This window comes from Larus michahellis, chromosome 9 (genome assembly GCF_964199755.1).
Source record: "Larus michahellis chromosome 9, bLarMic1.1, whole genome shotgun sequence".
Classification (NCBI taxonomy): domain Eukaryota; kingdom Metazoa; phylum Chordata; class Aves; order Charadriiformes; family Laridae; genus Larus; species Larus michahellis.
In genome coordinates, this window is record NC_133904.1 from 9,649,883 (window position 1) to 9,667,890 (window position 18,008).

An 18,008-nucleotide genomic window follows, 5' to 3' on the forward strand; every position below is an offset into this window, starting at 1 on the left:
GGGCAGATGGGAAGGCAGTGGGCAGCTACACTGTATTTTTACAGCAACATTAATTTATGTGGGGAGGGAGATGTGTGGACGACGACGTGCTGAGAGACCGCGCGGGTGTGAGGGGGCCACCTCCTCACTGTCTGTCCCCCAACGGCCACGGCAGACCGCGGCCCCCAGCTTGAAGGGGGCAGCCCCCTCTCAGCGCCGCCCAGGCCTCCCGCCCCACCTCAGGGCTCGCCCCCTCAGCCTGCCTCGGTGCTGGCGGACTCTGCCCGCTCGCTTCCCGGCCGCTGCCTAGCTCCCGCCCCTCCGCTTGCCTCCGGTCACTCGTAAGGGGGATAAACACGAGACGGGCCGCGGTCCCTTTAAATAGCATATTGTGGTTCACGTCGCCGCCGTCTCCTTGTAATAATTAGTCGTGGGCCATAGCACCGCCTCCTCTTGCTAGCGGCCGCCCTTCCCCGGCTCCGCCAATCAGCGCCCGCCCGCGTCATTCTGAGGGCAACGAAACACGGAGAAAGGGAAAAAAAAGTTTGGTGAGGAGCGAGCGGGGCCAGGCGGGGCCGGGCGGGCGGCGGCGGGACGCGGCGGGCCCAGAGGCAGGTGAGGGGAGCGCGGCCGGGTCGGGGGACGGCGGGCGGTTGAGTGGGGGCCGGCGGCCTCTCTCCGCCGCGGAGCAGGTGGGGCGGTGGCCGCCCGCTCGCCCCCGGGGAGCGGCGGGGGCGCTGAGGGGAGGGTTCCCCACCGCACCGCTCCCCCTGAGCCCCGCAGCCGGCGGGCCTGGGGCTGCGGGGTGGCGGCGGGGCTGGGCCGGGCCCAGGGCCGCGGGGCTCTTTTTCTGCCTTTTTTGGTCGTTCCTTCCTCCTTCCTCTCCGCCCCCCCCCCCCCCCCCCCCCCCGCGCCGGGCAGCTCCTGGCTGCGTGCGCAGGAGCCATCCCAGGGCAGAGGTGTTTGTACTCGTGTCCTTGGGTGGAAGGGGAGAGGCAGCCTCTGCCGGCCCGCGGCGCGCCGCCAGCCCGGCCCCCCCCCCTCCCCCGCCGCCCTTCCCTTCCCCTCGCCCTCCCCGGCTCCAGAGTTATTTTAGTTTGGCTGGGAGAGGCGAGGGACAGGGCCGGCGAGGTCCCAGCCAGCTGCTGCGGGGGTCGGACTTGGAGGAGCGGCGGTGCCCGGGCAGGGGGAGGGAAGGAGGGAGGGATTCCCCGCCGGCTCCGGGCCGGGGCCTTCGCCCGGGCCGGGGCCGGCGGTGGCGGCGGCAGTCGGTGTGTGTCTCTGCTCCTCGGGTAAGTGGAGGGCAGCGGTTTGGGCTGGTTTGGGAGACGGAGCGTTCAGGAAGCAACATGCAGTTTGTGCTGTGGCAGCCTTCCCATGAAACCAGGGGTTCCAGCCCGCATAGGCTGTCATCCCCTTGCGTTTTATTCTGCGAAAAGTTCTTTGTGGTGGTGTTCTTCTGTTCACCGAGGAACCCTGCGAAATTTAACCAAACGTACCTCCTTCTAGCCTCTGCAAACAGCCTGGAGTGATAGATAAGGGCTGCAAGCATCCCCTCGTGTTTCCACAGGATGTTAGGATGGGGCAATCTTAAAAAAATAAAAAGCATTAAGTATCTTACTGACAATAACAACGGCAACAACGACGAAATACAGAAGCGTCCACCAAATGTGCTGATGTAATGTGGATGCATTCAGCAAAACCGATGGTAGTTACTTCTCCCCCTGCGTGGACTGACTTAAAGTGCACCGTTGTGTTCTGAAGTCCATTCCCTGGATGTTTGTCCAGACTTGTCCTGTAATGTCATTGCATAAGAGTTACGGGGAGTAAAGAGCGTGCCGAGTTTCTTTCATTCTTCTAAGGATCTGTGCTCACATCTTAACTCTGCCAAACTGTCTGTGTACACTGAAGAGAGAAGGCTGCAGCTTGGTAAGCTGCCCTATGAACTTTATGGGGGAAAAAAAAATAAAGAAGAAACTGTTCTCTTCCTCCTCCTGCTTCCAAGTAAATGATTTTGTTTGTCTGATGTCATCTTAAATAATTTCTTGCACAGAGTGCTAATCCTCTTCTGAACTGGTGATGGTGGTAACACAACAATTGAGGAAGCAAATATGTCAATTCCTTCCTTAGTCTCTTTCCTGTCTCTCCTTTAACTTTTATGGCTTTGCTTTTTGAATTCTGCCTGATTTGTTTATCTAGTGCTGAAGTACCTACACACTTGCTTTTTATATTAATTATCACCTAACCTAGGTCAAGGGGACAGGCTCTTTTCTGATCTGTCATATATTTGCTCAGGCCAAAAGACCAGTGTGTTATTTTTGTGGAGGATTTTTGTTCCTTTTGATACTGAATATCAAGGTCTATGACATATCACTGGCATAATTCCTTGGGTTTACTAGTTTCCAGTTAGAGGAGAAGAAATTCTTCACTACTGAAGAAACTGTCTTCTGTATGTATTTCATAGGATACCTCTTAAAATACTTTTTGTCTTGCAAAACTATGAATCATGTTAAAATAACAACAGTTTAAAATAAATTTTCTTCTTGACTAATCATGAATTTATGGCAAAAATGAACAACATTGTATGTTACATAATATACTTGTAAGAGTGTGATCTAAGAATGTAAGTTTGCATTTCAACTTCTTACTTTATGGTCTCAGATGGCACATTGGAAACCTTATACAAATAGCTTGAAAGAGATAGTGGCAAGTTATCGGAAGGAGAGTAGCATTAACGCAAACTACTGAAAAGTTGCCATGGTAACTGATAAAGGTAATCCCTGTTTCTGTGAAAGTGTGTCCTTTTGTAACAGCTATATTAATGAGTCTGATTTCTGAGAGAATTGTAAGTATACAAACTTCTGGCTCCATTTTCTTGGCAGCTAATAGCCATGCAGTAATCATATTATTTTTATTTTTTTTAATACTGACTGGGCTATGACTTGCATTCAAGATACTTGATTTAAGCTATAAAGAGTATTATAAATTACATATAAATGAACTTGGAGCATGCTGAATTCAGTGCAAGCTAGCGTACTTTTTTTCTTTCACTCGAGATATCGGATGTCAAGGAAAAGTCTTTTTAAATGTTTGGATCCTTTCTCAAGGACTCTGACTGAAGCGAGTGATGTGGCCATCTATCACTGGAGTCCTCAGTGGTACAGTCGTACAAGATATGATTCCATGTCCTGGTTTAAAAAACAACAACAACAAAATAAAACAACAAAAACCCCCTCAAAAACAACAAAAAAAGTCAAAGCCAAACAAACATGGCAACTGCTGAGGGTGACTGGGACCTGTTAAGGATGTGCAGCTTCATAGGCCAGGAGATAAGAGGGGAAGAGGGAGGGAAAAAAAAAAAGACTGTTAATGGCTTGTTCTCTGTGTAGAAAGAAGCAGTTGGGATTTAACATGTGGATTAACTTAGTTCCCTGAGTACCCAAGCTTTGGATGGTCTGAGGTAGCTGCTGAAACTTCCAGGGGAATGTGTTTGTCTGGTGCATCTGTACTGCTGTCCAGACAACTAACCAGTCTGCTCTGATGAAGACCCAGTATTTATCACATGCACCTTTTTGTTGTTTCCAGATTTGATTATTGCAGTGCAGCAGTACATCTTGGATTGAAAACAGCAAGAGAAATCACAAAGTTCTTCAAGATTACTGAAATCTCATCAGTCTGGTATGTTGCGCTCTCTAGACTCCTGGAATAGCAAGTTGAATTCTTTGTATGTGAGGGCCTTGATAGTTATTCTTGAGGATACTGAAGTTTCTAGGACTTTGGCTTTTCATCAGCAGCTTCGTTCTTGGGAAGTAATATGCTACTAAGAACTATGCAACTATGTATTGCTGGAGTTGTGTAGAAGATCGTTTTTCGTAGTGGAGTTCTTAGCAGGACAATGAACCTGCACTCCAGAACCTTCAGTCAACATGTATTCTGAACTTGTTTTCATCTTGCCTGTCCTGCCTGGAAATTCCAGGTACTTTTACAGGCTTCTAAAACTAAAGTCAGGTTGGAAAGGAGCTATTGCTAATTGACTTTCTAGAGACTGCACATGGATGTATTGAAGAACATATAAGAATACAAAAAGGAATGTTTCTTCTATCGCACAGAGAATTTTTTATTTTTCTTACATAGACATGGATCTCATGAACTTTATGTTGTTTAGGTTTGATTAAAAAATTATTACTAATGTCTCAAAATAATTTCTGAAATGCCGGAGTTCTGAAGTTCCTAAATTCTTAAATTGATATATTTGCAAAAATATCTTACACGGCAAGGTTACGAGAACTGTTGTTTAGAAACAGAATTGCAGCATCTGAGGGTGAGAAAGGAATGGGAAGCTAAATATTGCTTTTAAAGCTGTCTCTAATAATAAAAAAAGCTAAAAGACAGAGCTATAATTGTTTAAAAATAATAAATAAGAAGTTCAGTACATGCTGTAGTGCTGACAAAATTGACAACCAGAGGGTAAAGTCCTTTTCCACAATGGAAGTTCAGAACGTGTACGTAGCAGTTCAGTTGCTTTGCTACTTATTAACGTGTACAGAATCCAAGAGGTATAATGTATTCAAGACTCTGAAAAACAGGTGCAAAATTGTGAAGAAAGCTCTTGTGATTCACACTGATCTTCTGGGAACTGGGCAGCAAGTAACCATCTCTTCATCTAATCCCCGAACAGCCATCACATGTAGCTTTTGATCGCTACTATTCTGGTCTCTGTTTGAACTGGTGACTTAAAGATGAAAGGCTCTGGTCTTGATCTCTTGAGCTGTCAAGTCCTCCGAACTTGCTGTCTTCTGTGTGTGTAAGATTACGGAACAAATGGCCTTTTAGCTGTTCCATGATTACAATAGTCAAATGAGAGTCAGGTGCTTTCTCTTGTTACTGTCCTCCGTGCAAAGTTCAGTGGCAGCAAACTGAATCTTTTTTATGCTGCTGTCAAAGCTTCCCCATTTAATGTACTTGCACTGCAGTCTGCTATTTTCGTTTTTCCTGCATTGCTACAGTTATTGTAAGAGTAGCAAAGATATAACTTGAGCCTAGACCTTAAAATAGTGCCTCTGCGTCTTCTCTACAATGTGTGTGTGTTTACAGGGAAAATAAATGGCTTATGTGCAGAAACGGAGGTTATAAATTAGGCTTTTTAACATTTAGTTTCACTAGGTCTCCTTCAGCATGGGGTAATAACTTGAATTGCAGGTTTTTTTATGTCTGAATTCCCAACATCTAGATACAGATGTGTGTACCCATGATGTCTAGTCCAGTGAGGTAGGGTCAAATGTGAACCTAGCTTCAATACCCTGCTTCACAGATACTTTTTTTTTTTATCTTCTGTGAGGATGGCAAATTATTCTTGGGGCATTCTTAGTAAGATAATTTTATGTTTTGTGGTCTTTTTTGGTGTGTGGTGGTTGGTTGTTTTTTTGGAACGGGATGAGGTGAGCAGATCTAGGAGGTCACAGTGCTGGATGGAGGAGAATCTGCTTTGCTGTTGCCCTTATGCTCTGGGTAGGCCGTGCTCTTGCTTATCAGAAGCTGGCCAAACTTCTGCCAGATCAGTGACTCAGGGGCAGATGGAAGGGTCTGATGAGCACCGGAGCTGGGCTCAGGGAGCGGGCCAGACTGTGTGACTGGGAGGGGAAAGGTGGGGAGAAAAAGGGATGAAACCTCTCCCTTGCAGAGATAAGGAGCTGCTGCCGCCTGTATAACCGAAGTGTAAGCTGAAGCGTGGGATGTTTGATGATAAACATTATTTTTCATCGCTGTTGCAGTTGCGAGGTGGCTAGACTTCATGTCCTGTTCTAGCACTAGGCACTTCGGTTGATAAGAGTTGTGACTTCTGCTGTTGTTTTTATGGGCCTAAAGTTAACGTGCTCTAAAGTGAAGCTTTCCAAGATTGGTTACTGAGATACTTAGAGGGCACTTTACTGGTACGTTTTATTTGCATGAACTATGTTCTCGGTTTTGATTGTTTAGATAACATTTGGTAAAAAAAAAAACATGTCATGTAAGTATGGCCTCACAGTTATCCTCGGGGGACTCGGTTGACTTCCAGCAGTACTGATGCTTGCAGGGCACTGAATTCGGGTGCAAGGGTTAAGGTCTGGTTCTTTCAGCTTGTATTTTAGGTTCTGTAGGGGAAGTTATGTAAATCTTGTTAATTCTGTTCCTTTAGTGTTTCATACTTACTAACTTAAACCTGTAAGAATTGCTGCTTTTCAGTCCTATTTGGATTTGTGGTGTGATAAATTGCTTTAAAATACAAGGTAACACAAAATGTGCTATTTGACTGTTTTGGGGGAATTAAATGTCCTTCCTGAAGGTGTTTGGTTTTTGTGCTTTTTTGGTGTATGTATTGTAGCTCAAGGGAATACTTAGCTGTAAATACTTTCCTGATGTTGGGTGGTATTTGCAGTAAAGCAGTATGCTAAACTGTCTTTGACTTAATTAATCTGCATTAGGAAAGTTAAAACAGATACCTGTTTTGTGGCGTAGGGGAAGGCGGGCTGCTCCAGCGCTGGCCAGAGGAGAGGTGGTAAGGACCAGAAACAAGGAGTTTTTCCTCTTTTTTTTCTTTTTTTCCCTGCACAGTAAAAAACCCAACCCAAATGTGCTTACGCTGACAAGTGCTGTATCTTTCTCTAGATTAATATTTTTAGTTATTTTACGTTAAACACACGAAGGATGTTTTCTGTAAGGCAGCCTTCCTAAACAGATGAGTCTTGCGTTGCTACGATGATACTTTGTGGGTGCAGGAGGGAACCCTGGCTGTGTCCCGGGGCTCTGCGTGTTCGGAATGGAGCAAGGTTTTTCTCAAATGAGGTGTCATATCTGCAGTTGTGAAATAGTTATTAAGCCTTGTTTTGTTTTTACTCCTCTTGCGTGCTCCAGGCTTGGATACCAGGCTTCTGTCACTCGATAGAAGGGGTAGGGAACTGCATCAGCGTTTGCACAGAGGAAAAAGAAAGGCTTTTAATCTAAACAGCAGCTGAAGGGGAAGCTGAGCTTGTGGGAAATGCAGTCGATGGTCAGAAGGTGAAGTCTCTTGCAACTGTGTTCGGTGGGGCGAAGCCTCAATCAGCCCAAAAAGTTTCTGGCCGCAGCCATGGCACCCTGCGCGGCGGAGCGGGTGGCTTCCTGCCGAGCTGCTCTCCTGCTGACTCACGCTTTAGGCGGGCAGAAGAGTCTCTGGAACTGGCAGCCCGGTGGGTTTTCAGCCGGGGCTACTGATTTCTACAGCGTGCCCGGCTCCCCAGGCTGGCCCCAGCTGCTCCTCGGGAGCACAACGAGCCGCCCCCCCGTAGCTGCGGCGGGGGAAGCGTTCCCAGCCCGCCGGCTGCTCTCCGCCCGGCTCCCCAGCGCTGCGCTGGGCCGGCTGGGTGCCTCTGCCCCCGGGACCGGTGATCCCGGGGCTGTCGCCGGAGCTCCCTCGGGGCGACGCGTCGCCGGGGGTGGGTAGTTTGTCACAGCCGGCAGCGGGGTCCTGTCCCTTTAAGAACCAGCTTGCCCAGGGTGTTCTAACCCGCCCAGCCTAACCTGCTAGCAAGGAAAAAGTTCTTTAAATAATGGATACGCCGCTCCGCCAATCGGAGAGCGGAGCCTGGCTGGCGGGGCGGGGCTCCCTCGCCTGGGCCAATAGGGGCGGGGAAGGCGGGGCTGAGCGTCCAGGCTAGGTTGCGCCGAAGTACAGCTCCAAGTGAAGTTAATCTGGGGTGAAGCAAACAGAAAATTGTGGAGATTTTTGTTGGTAGGAATTTTCCGGTTCTAATCGCGTGGTGTGGCGTTATTTCGCCCTCCGGGGCAGCGGAGTTCATGTGCGTGGGGCTTTTTTTTCTCATTGTTTCGCTTTCTAATGATGGCAGAATATTAACATTTATGCAGGGAAGCAGAACAAAAGGGCTCTTTAGACAGGAAATAAGGTGTTGAGAGGCTCAAACTTGACCGAGTTTCTTTTGTCATCTGTTGGCTTGCACCGGGTTATTCTATTTTATTTTTATTTTTTTATTTTTTATTGGCGTGGAAGGATTGAGTCGTTCCACCTTATCTTACAGAGAAATGTTAATTCTAAAATAGCGAGGATAATGCTGCTGGTTTGGAGTTACACAATGTTACAGGAAGAGAGCTCATTTTTAACTCTAACTTCTCTGATTCTGATGAGATTTGGGCTAACGAATTATGACAGCTGCCATGGGATTATTCAGTGATAGCATTTGCTCTAAGTCATTTGTCTTAAATTGCCTTTTGTTGTATCACTGAAGACTGCTGTGCTGTTGTCTGTATATTTGTTCTTGACGAGATGAATGTCTCGCAGGTCTTTAGCATTTAGAACAAAGATATGTAAAAATTATGGAAAACATTACCATTTTTCTCTTCTTTTTTAATTAGTTTTGCAGAGTATCTGTGTCTGTCAGAGCTCTGATTACAAACACAGGCAGGAAAATTATGTGTTATCGCCCTGTGTTGCAGCTACTACCCTTCCAGCCCCCTCTTCCCCCCCCCCCCCCCCCCCCAAAAAAAAAAAAGGTGGTGGTGGTGATTTTTTTCTTTAGAATTGGTCGGAATCTCTTTTGAATCCAGTATTGCCTGAGGATAGCAGGTGTTTTCTTTGAGGGAAGATTATTTCCAGTTTCTGTGCCAGGTTTATCATATATGGTCTTTTTAGTGACACTTTCTGCATCTGAAAGGTCTTCAGGAACAGGAAAAGTATGATTTGCCATGGGTGGCATGGGATAGGGTGAGAGGGAGGAGAGCAGGAAGTGTCGAGTCAGGAAGCAGGGGGTTTCTAATGCGAATGAAGACTTTCTTTTAATGGTCATCCTTTCTGTATCTTTGACAAATGTGTTAGATGAGGCCATGTACAGAATAATGCTTTCAGGAATTTTTTTACTTCCCTAAATATTTCTTGGTTTTTTTTTTATAAAAGCACTTGTGTCTATATACAGCTGCTCCTGGGAACTGGAAAGAAATACTCATGGCCCTAATACTTGTTGAGTCTAAGGAGTTTGATAGGTTTTGTGTGATTAGTCAAGATGATAGAAGAATGGTTGTGTGAAAACTGAGAAACAGTCTTCCAAGTGGTGTTGGAAACCAATTGCTTAGATCTTTACTGAATGTAAACAAGTGTGATTATTAAAGTATACCCCGTTCTTTCAGTTTTGCATTGAGCCATTTTGTTTTCTCCCAAAATGCTGGGTACAGATTACTTCTATGTATGTCAGAGTGTCTTGACATGCTGGCGTCTTGCCATGCTCCAGTGGCTTATAGGTCTGAATTACTAATTCACTCTTGCTAGCTATTTTTATCTATTTATAGCATTTTTTTTTTTAGTGTTCTAGATTGTATTTAAACCCTGGAAATGCTACTGTAAAATGAGCAGTGACTATGTGTGGCCTTTTAGCAGAGAGGTGGGCTGGATGTTATGTATCAGGGGAGATATTTAAGACTGGGATGTATAAGTGTTTAAATACCTGGATTTTGATTCATTTCCTAATTTACAAGTGATGCTAGGCCTAGACTGAGTGGCTAGATCAGATGCCTTAGATTAGGGCAAGAAGAGTAGTACAGTCTACTGTAATTTCTATAAACTTGTATTATGAGTATGTGTATTAGACTTGCTTAAACAAAAGGAAGCAAACTTAACTATTTGTGTGCTGTTAATTACTATGTTTAGCCAGTAGCTGGTTTTGCTTAAAACAGGAAAAAAGCTGAATACATGAGACAACTTGGTTCATATTGCTTGATTGACTGAGTAGCCATTCTTCTTGGGTCCCCTCTACCCCCCACAACTTAGTTGGGAAAGATGTATTATCTGGGACCAATTTTCCTGATTTATTCAACACAGAAGTGAAATGCTCAACTCTCTTACCACATGTATACAATTCTAATGCAGGCTGTTTGTAGAAAGCAAATCTGCCCTAAAGGATAAACATACCACTTTGCTGGCACAGCTGTACAACTTCTGTATTCAGGCTACAGCAAATGTTTCTTGCCTGCATTCAAAGCCGTCGCTGGCAGGACCCGTGTTGTCCCTGCATGACGATTGGTTGTTCCAGCACTTCTTGTTCATAAAACCTTCTCCTGCACATGCTCCATCTGCAGATCTTAAACACTGTGAATGTGTTGTGCGCTGTGGGATTTATGCATCTGCTTCTTGTGCCAGGATGTAATATACATCTCTGATGTGAATAAGATATTCTTAAGTGATTGTAAACCTGTGTACAAAATGCAGGACCAAATTTGATCTCCCCTGTTTATGAGGCGAAGGGGATCTGTGCTCTCTGGTCCACCGACTGCTGGTGGTAATTCCCAGTGTCGTGAAGTGGGTGGCCCACCATGCGCTGGGATAGCAACCCTGTGCTCTGGTTCTGTTTAGTACTACTTGGAGAAGGCTGCAGGCCTCCCATGGGATGATCTCTGTCAAACATGCCCAGAGCCTTAGGGAGGGCAGACATCCATCCTACAAACGGCTTTGTGGGCTTCAGATCCCTCCTTGTTGAGTGCCCTCTGCTCTGTGCCAGGACCTCTTGCTGCTCCTCCAGCAGAGTGGGTCGTGTGAGCGCTGGATGCGAAATCAACTAGGCTGGCTTAAATTATTTTAAATTAGGGTCTCGAGCCAACCCAAGTGGCTCTTTCCCCTCCTCTTCCTCCCCCTATTTCCCAAGTGGTTTAGTGATCATTTCTGCTAATTGCTGTGTGCCCAAGGCAGAAGGGAGTTGGGGAGAGGAATAATGTCATCTTACAGAGTTTCAGCTATATCCGAAAAGGGACATCTGCCTATAGTTTTAGATGTGGGGTTATGCCTGTTAACTAGTTTGTTTGTGGTTTCTAGGAAAGAGGCGGTGAAGGGGTGAGCTCTGGAGCTGTTGATCGTGTCAGCCCTGCTGCTGAGGGGAGGCTGGTACTGAGGGACATCCCTCTCCTGCAGGTACAAGGGCTCCTCACAGAGATAGTTGGCCTCCCATGGTGTGGAGCTCGGTCTGGGTGGGGCAGATGATCTGGCCAGTGATGTTTACGCTGTAATAAGGTTTTGTGAAAATAAGCAGTTAATTACACGACCTACAAAGGAATAAAAATAGCTTGGATCTGTTCTTGCTTCAAAATCCATTTAAGAGAGGCATGAAACGTTTGGGATTTTTAAATCTGCCTTCTTTTTTTTTTACCTTTAGAAATATCAAGAACATTAAGTCCTTCTTCCCTGTTCTTGTTGGATGTCTCAGATGTGTCATAAGCTTCTCAGCCCTTAATTGAAGGGGTGGGGTGATATATTTTTAACAGATCCCTTCTTCCAACTGTGTTTATAGGGCTTTTGAGCTAAATAGAGATTAGCAAAAACAAAGCTTTGACAGTGTAAAAATCACTTCTCCTTGGTCAAGTTGTATTTTCTTGCTCATTCTCCAGTTGTTGACAGAGACTGAGTTTTTTTTTTCATTTGAAAAGTAACTTTTTGGTTATTAAATTATGCATTAAGAGATAAACCGAGTTAAATCCTAACTTGATCCATCTTCTGCTCCATTTAGATCAACTGAAGACAATCTTTTGAGTATTACTTAGACAAATGTACTATAGCATTTGAGTATTTCCTAAAAATAGCTCCTTCTTAAGCAGCAGTTTTACTAAACACACAGCTCTTCCTTTAACTGAATGGTTCAGCAGTCTTGCAGAAGCCGAAACTGTCTCCACGCTGAAGACCACCCCTGCTCAGCCATTCTGCCCTGTCAGGATGTATTTGTATCACAGGACTTTGACCTTCAGGATACGGTATTTGTCAGTCTGAAACATAATAATCCTGTATCTGGAGAACTAAACTATAAACAGTGTGGCTGACTTGGCAGGCCCTGGCAACCACCTGAACAGTTTAACTAGCCCAGGGTTTAAGACAACACTGCGCTGGTGTGGCCTGTGATTCATGATGCTAATGCATTTTTATCTATGTGAAGGATTAGGGAAACAAATATAAACTTAATAATCAAATTGGAATGGGAACTTAATAGCAGTAATTCTTAGGACAGAAGTGAGGTGCTTTCAGCTTGTTTAAATGCTTTGCACTGGATGTGAGTTGCAGTTTTTGTGTTTTGTTTTTTTTTTTATGAAAGGACTGAAGTTTTCACCATTAGCTTGAACAAGGCAGGAAGCTAGACAGTTTTCGTGTGTGTGCCTTTGAATAAAATTGGGCTGATGAAAGCAGAATATCGCATGGGGAAGGCAGATATTTTCCACTTAAGGTTTTAAATTATATTTGGAGCTGAGAGGCAAGAGAGAGAACCACTGATTCTGCAGGCAAAAATGTAGAATTTCTATACCTAAATTGGACATATTCATGTCTTTTTATACAAAAGGCGCTCTTTGAGTTAGATTATCAGAAGAAAGTATTTTAACAAGTTGTTGATCATACTGTTTTTGAGATGGGGTGGCAGGGGAGATATGAGACTGCAAAGAAGGATAAAATTGTTTCTCTACTACCCCCTGTATGAATTTAAGAAGTTTTTCTAAAATCATATGTAGAATCAAGGCCTTAATTGAATGTAAAGTTATGTAGCAGAATGTTTTGGGTTTTTTTGTGCAACAGAATGACCTTGCATTGGAATTTGCACCATTATAAGGTAGGGGCAAAAGAAGTGGTTGTGTTTTGAGTGTTAAACTGAAACATTTGGACATTGTTCTTCCTGCCTGGCTCCTTCAGAATCAGGTAGGAAGCTTACAAGGTAGCTTTTGTTGCTGATGCAGGAGAGTTTTCTAAGTGAACTTCACCAGAGTTTTGACGTTGGGATTATGCTGTCGTGCTGCTCTGATGTACTGTTGGATATTGGTGTTAAGTCCTTGAATAAAGTGATTTTGTAGGTATTAATTAGTTATCAAACAAATTGTACTGTCCTGGTGGAAAGTAACTTGAAAGTAGCTATTGTAGTGTTTTACGATATCAAAAACATTTGATTACTAACTTGAAAAAAGAAAAAAAAAAAGTAGTCGGGGCAATATGGAAGGATTTACCTGGATCATTTTTTAGCGAAGAGACTTTAGAATTGCTCAATAGGATTGTTTTGAATATCAGCCTATTTTCATGGTGTTTGTTTAAAGTATCCTGGGAGAGGAGGAAGGCGGCATTAGTAACTCTAGGTCAGGGTAAGTGTATTATTAGTTACCTAACAAACAAATTGTCAGCTGAGAGTGACAAACCATGCAGGGGCTGAGACTAGTGCCGAGATCAAGGAGGATTTGTTGTGGACTGGCCCGTCAGCTGTGTATGAATTTTTTGCCTTCCTAATAAGTCTAGTCAAACTTGACTTAGTGCTTTGATTGTGATTTAAAACTGTATGCATAGCAGTGGAGTAACTGACTGGCTTTCAAAAAATTTTTAGAAAACAACAACAAAAAAACCTAATTTCACACTCTGGTCACTTAGTTGATTGTGTTGCCCTCCTGCTTTTCGCTAACTTGGTGTCTGTGAAACTTTTGACTGTTAACTGTGGTCTCTCCTGTTGCAAGAATTAGCTTGTTATTCTGCAAAGTCATAATGTGACTGTGACCCATGGTCTTAAGTTTATACCTAGTCATTCTGTATATAAATAAATCCCTGATTAGTTGCTACCTACTTATCCTTCTATCTTCTACCTCAGATCCCCCCCTTCACAATCAGAATGCTTTAAATATCAGTCTGTTGTGTTGAGGAATACCTCTGTCCTTGCCACGGCTCTGACACCTTAATTTCTCAGACTGTCACGGCCTGAGATGAAGAATTTATTGAAACTTCTTTGTATGGCCTCTTAGCTCTATCTGGTGAACTTGCACAGGGTGGCGTATACAGTGTAGAATGTGTGTTGCTGGGTTTACTTAAGCAGCATCTAGTTAGTTGTTAAAATGGGAAAGTCTCCTTGTGAAACCCAGGGTTATGGGTTAAAATTAATGATTTTTAATGTAAGGGACACAAATATTATTCAACAGTACTGTAGGGTTTTTTGTCTTCACAAAAGGGGTGCGAGACAAGAGATTTCTGGGAGGGAGGGTTAGGGCACTGAGCTTTTGTTTTTCAAGCTGTAGCAAGGACGTGGTACTTGTGGAATTAGCCTAGCATAATGCAGCAGCTGAAGCTGCGGTGCCTGTGAATCCATCTTTAGGCCAAGCTGAAGGGCATTGGTCTTGCTGATCTCCCTCTTGTTTCTGACCTTATACCATATTAAAATGGAATATATTGTGCTCTTTTTCCATTGTTTCCTGATAGAAGCCCTGTTGGCCAGTGTTTGTGAACGGAAGAGAAGACCATTGTGATAGAAAGCCACACCTTGCTGACAATTGAGGCTCAATATCTTGTGAGCAGATTTTGTTCCCTCTTCATCCATTCTAAAGTGTGATACAGGCTTTAATATGCCAAGCAAAATAACTGAAGAGAGATCTGGCTTGGGTTTTCTATGTTAGTTTGCTTCTCCTTTATATCATGAATTTTCTTTTCTCTAGAAAGTGCTGTTACTCTGTCATGTGTCGATTTGTACTATGGCAAGAGGATAAAAAGAGGAGTCAGATGTACTTAAAGAGTTATTGTTAAAAATGCAATTTTCTGTTTGTGTGGCTTGAGGAAAAAGGGGGAATCCCATGGCACTAAACAGCTTGGCCCTTTTGGATACAAGTCCCTCCCTTAAAGCCATTTATGGCTGTATTTTTCTATGTAGAATTGTAGAAAGAACTCTGTACAAAGGTACCATCGTAATAAATGGGGAGACGGTGGCATCCAGCCATGCTATTTTTAGGCTATTGTGCTCTTAACTTGCTGATCTAAGTGTTCTGGACAGTAAGTGGGGGAGACATTGTACTAGAAATGCGTGCTGGCATGGCTGGATCTTGTCTGAAAACAGAATGAATAGCCAACTTAGTTATCAGAAAGGCAGTTTACAGGGTTGTACCTGGGGTATTAGGTAAAAAGGATGTCCTGGTGATTAAAGCACAATGTTTGCAATGCAGCCTTATACTCGAAGACTGTCAGCCCTGGCTTTCTCGTCAGCTGAGACACTGAAATACGTGCAGTCTGTTCTGTATGGGCTTAGGAAAGAAATATAAAAAACCCTACTTTCTGTTCCATGATGGCAGTGGGAAAAATGCCAGTTGTCCTCAATCAAGTTTCTTCGAGTAGTTTTTAAGCTTTTCCTAAACAGTGTAATGACCTCTCCATCTGAGCAAGTGGTGTAGTTTTGGAAACCTTCAGAAAGGAAGGTGCCTTACACTGTCTGAATTTCTGATCATTCCTTAGCCCCTTATCTATTAATCTGACAGTATCTCGGGTAGTTAAGGCTGACACAAGGCAACTCATACTTAATTTGCACTCTGACCTCTTGGTGATGTGTGCAGCTTGCATTTTTCCTGTGACTGAGGCTTAGAGTTCAGTTCTGATACTGACTGGATAGTTCCACTTTGTTGTTGCAGAGCACTGTTGACCTTCACTGTTTTGGCATAGAGCTGCACCATAAACCAGATACAGGAACCAATTCAGGCTTCTGAAGAATGAAGTCTTCAAAGTAGATCAGTTCCTGGCCCAGCAACACTATGGCAGAAGTGTCTACAGCCCCAAATTACATGTATCATGAAAAGGTTGCAGTGGTTGCATATAAATATATATGGGGTACATGTCTATTTGTTTCACGTGGACGTTTACACTGCCTGAGACATTGCAAAGTGTTAGGTGACAGTTAAGAGGAAACTAAGGAAAGATGCAAAACTTCATATTGTGACTGGTGAGTTGGTATATTCATATCTTCAGTGAAAGTTGACAGTATACTAAGTGATGGATAAATATCAGTTGCTCATGCTGGCTGCTGATCAGCTGTATAATATTTTCCTATGCTTTATACTGGGTGATAGATTTTAATATTTAGACATCCAGTAACTTGTTTGAGAACATGTAAGCTGTCTTCCTCAGTGACTGAAATAATAATTAAGGAAAAAAAAAAGCCAACAAAAAACCCTAGGGTTAAAACAAAGTAGCACCTTTGAGTCCCTTGGCTAAATTTAAGTGCATTGCAAAAGATGAGGAATGCAGCTTTGCCACAGGGAACATCATACTTATACCTCTTCTCCCCAAAACGTGTCCCCAAATACCCTCTTTGTTTGGTCAGGCTTTAGCTTTAGGTTGAGTTGCCCATCAAACCACAGTAAGGGTATTGTATAATTTTGAACACTTAAATTAGACATAGTGCATAATTCTAAATAGAGCAACACATCGTGCATGATAATCACAATGTTCTTGGAAGTTAAGTTGAATTCAAGATGCCCTAGAGCCAGAAATGATGATGATGGTTTTATTTATTAACAGCTAGGAACCCTGATATTAGAGCAGGACCTCCCTTAGCATTAGGCCTATGTAGAACTGTAGCATTATAAGCCAATTAAAATTCTACATAGTGCTGTTTACAAAAACAAATTATAATGTGTTTTGTGCTTACTGTCAGTTCTCAGCAACAGGTGTTTTGTTAACAAGAAGCTGTCTATTTTGGGAACTCGTGTTAAAGCAGCTTTTATCTCTTCTGGATTTGATATGCTTAAAATAAGTGAAACTTATGCTGTATTGAGAGAAGATTACTTATTCACTGAAGCTCAAAAGAAGCGATTACTGAATCTATATCTATTCTTTCAGTAATTATATGGGTAATCTTGTAAGTGTTTGAATCCTTACAGATTATTTTTATCGGTTTGTAAAGCCAAACCTTTTTTTAAAATATAGCATCAAAGATAGTTTCTGGAGTTGCCATCCTCCTGCATCCCTTAAATGTTGGTCTGGGAATGTAGAGAATTTTAGAATAGCCTGATTCTAATTTTACACAACCTCTGACTTCTGAAATGGCCAACCAATATATGATGCCAAAGAAAGCAGTATGTAGCCTTGTCTTGTCTGTTTCAGAGTAGCTTTCTTGTATTTTTATAGAGCATTTTAAAAGAAGACATTTCTAATATGACAGTTTTCAAGTAAGCCCTAAATTTATAGGTCTGTATAGAAATCTGGAGAGCAACTTGAGGATTCCTGCAGTCGTTGGCTTAGGCACCTTAATGCCAAAGTACAGCTATGGGATAGCACAAACTCTTGAGGAAAGAAAAGGGCTCCTCAAGTAGTATTTGCAACGAATGCGCCTCTACACCGGTTCAGCTACACATGATGGAAACTGTGGTTTGTGTTAGTTGACGTAGCAGACTGCTGACAAGTAATTACTGAGATGGTTTGATTTTTTTTCTAATGGGTGTAACGCCTGAATCTTTATTCCTCTTGAGCAGAGACGCCAGAGCAAGCACGACCTAAAAGTGTACTCTTTTATTAGTAGTTGCATGTTCTATCACAAGTGTAACTTCGTGTAAGGTTTCTGTGGCAGCTTTGTTATAGAGACAGCCACCTTCCAAAAATGGACCTGCTGAGCCTGCCTGCCTCTTAAATCGTGGTTGATCTGGGTAGGCTAAACCGAGTAAGTACAACCTCACATTTTGGGAGCAAAATGCTTTGGCCTCTCCTCTGGCTTGTGTATGGACATGCAGTGCTCTGGGTAGGACGGTATGCCCAGTGGGGCGGCTGGCCAGTGTCCTCTCTGGGTTCCTCAGTTACGCCTCTTGGACTTCTCTCACCACAACTCTCACAGAGACACCAGGACAAAAACAGCTTCCAGAAACACTTGATGTGCTCTTTTCTCATGTTCACTTATCTTGGTCTATAATTCACTCAGAAATTGTCTTTGCTTTGTACAGGCACAACTGTAGTCACTATGTTGCCCTCTCTGCTTTTAATGTTTAACTAGTTATCTTTGTTGAAGGTCCGTGTTGTGTCTTGCTGTAAATAAGTGTGTCCAGCTCCAAGGGTTATTTGCTGTTTTTTCTCTTGAACCCAAGAAGTGACTTTTGTGGTGTGTGTGGGTGGTTGTTCTTTTTTTTTCATTGCATTCAGGTTGACCTCTCCAAAAGTGCAGCTTTGTCAGCTTAGATTTCCTGATGCTCATCACTGAAGAGACAGAAACTTAGAACACGCTAGTAGTGCTGCTTCTGAAAGTATCTACGTACGTCTTTGGGCT

At 43.4% G+C, this 18,008-nt stretch overlaps 1 protein-coding gene across 11 annotated transcripts in view; it reads left to right on the forward strand.

The window, feature by feature from the left end:
• The window catches only part of ZFAND6 (zinc finger AN1-type containing 6), a 38,749-nt gene continuing 20,741 nt past the window's right edge, over positions 1 to 18,008 (forward strand). For 2 of the 11 annotated variants that reach the window (XM_074599588.1, XM_074599593.1), the window contains exon 1: positions 7,638 to 7,793. Coding sequence is in view for 1 of the 11 variants with exons in the window: in XM_074599593.1 (XP_074455694.1) it covers positions 7,792 to 7,793 (2 nt within the window). In the remaining 10 variants the exon portion in view is untranslated. Of the gene's footprint in view, positions 595 to 1,112; positions 1,272 to 3,564; positions 3,658 to 5,536; positions 5,910 to 7,622; positions 7,794 to 10,806; positions 10,904 to 18,008 lie in introns of those variants that run through there. The other 9 variants (XM_074599587.1, XM_074599584.1, XM_074599586.1 and 6 more) reach the window with 9 other exon arrangements.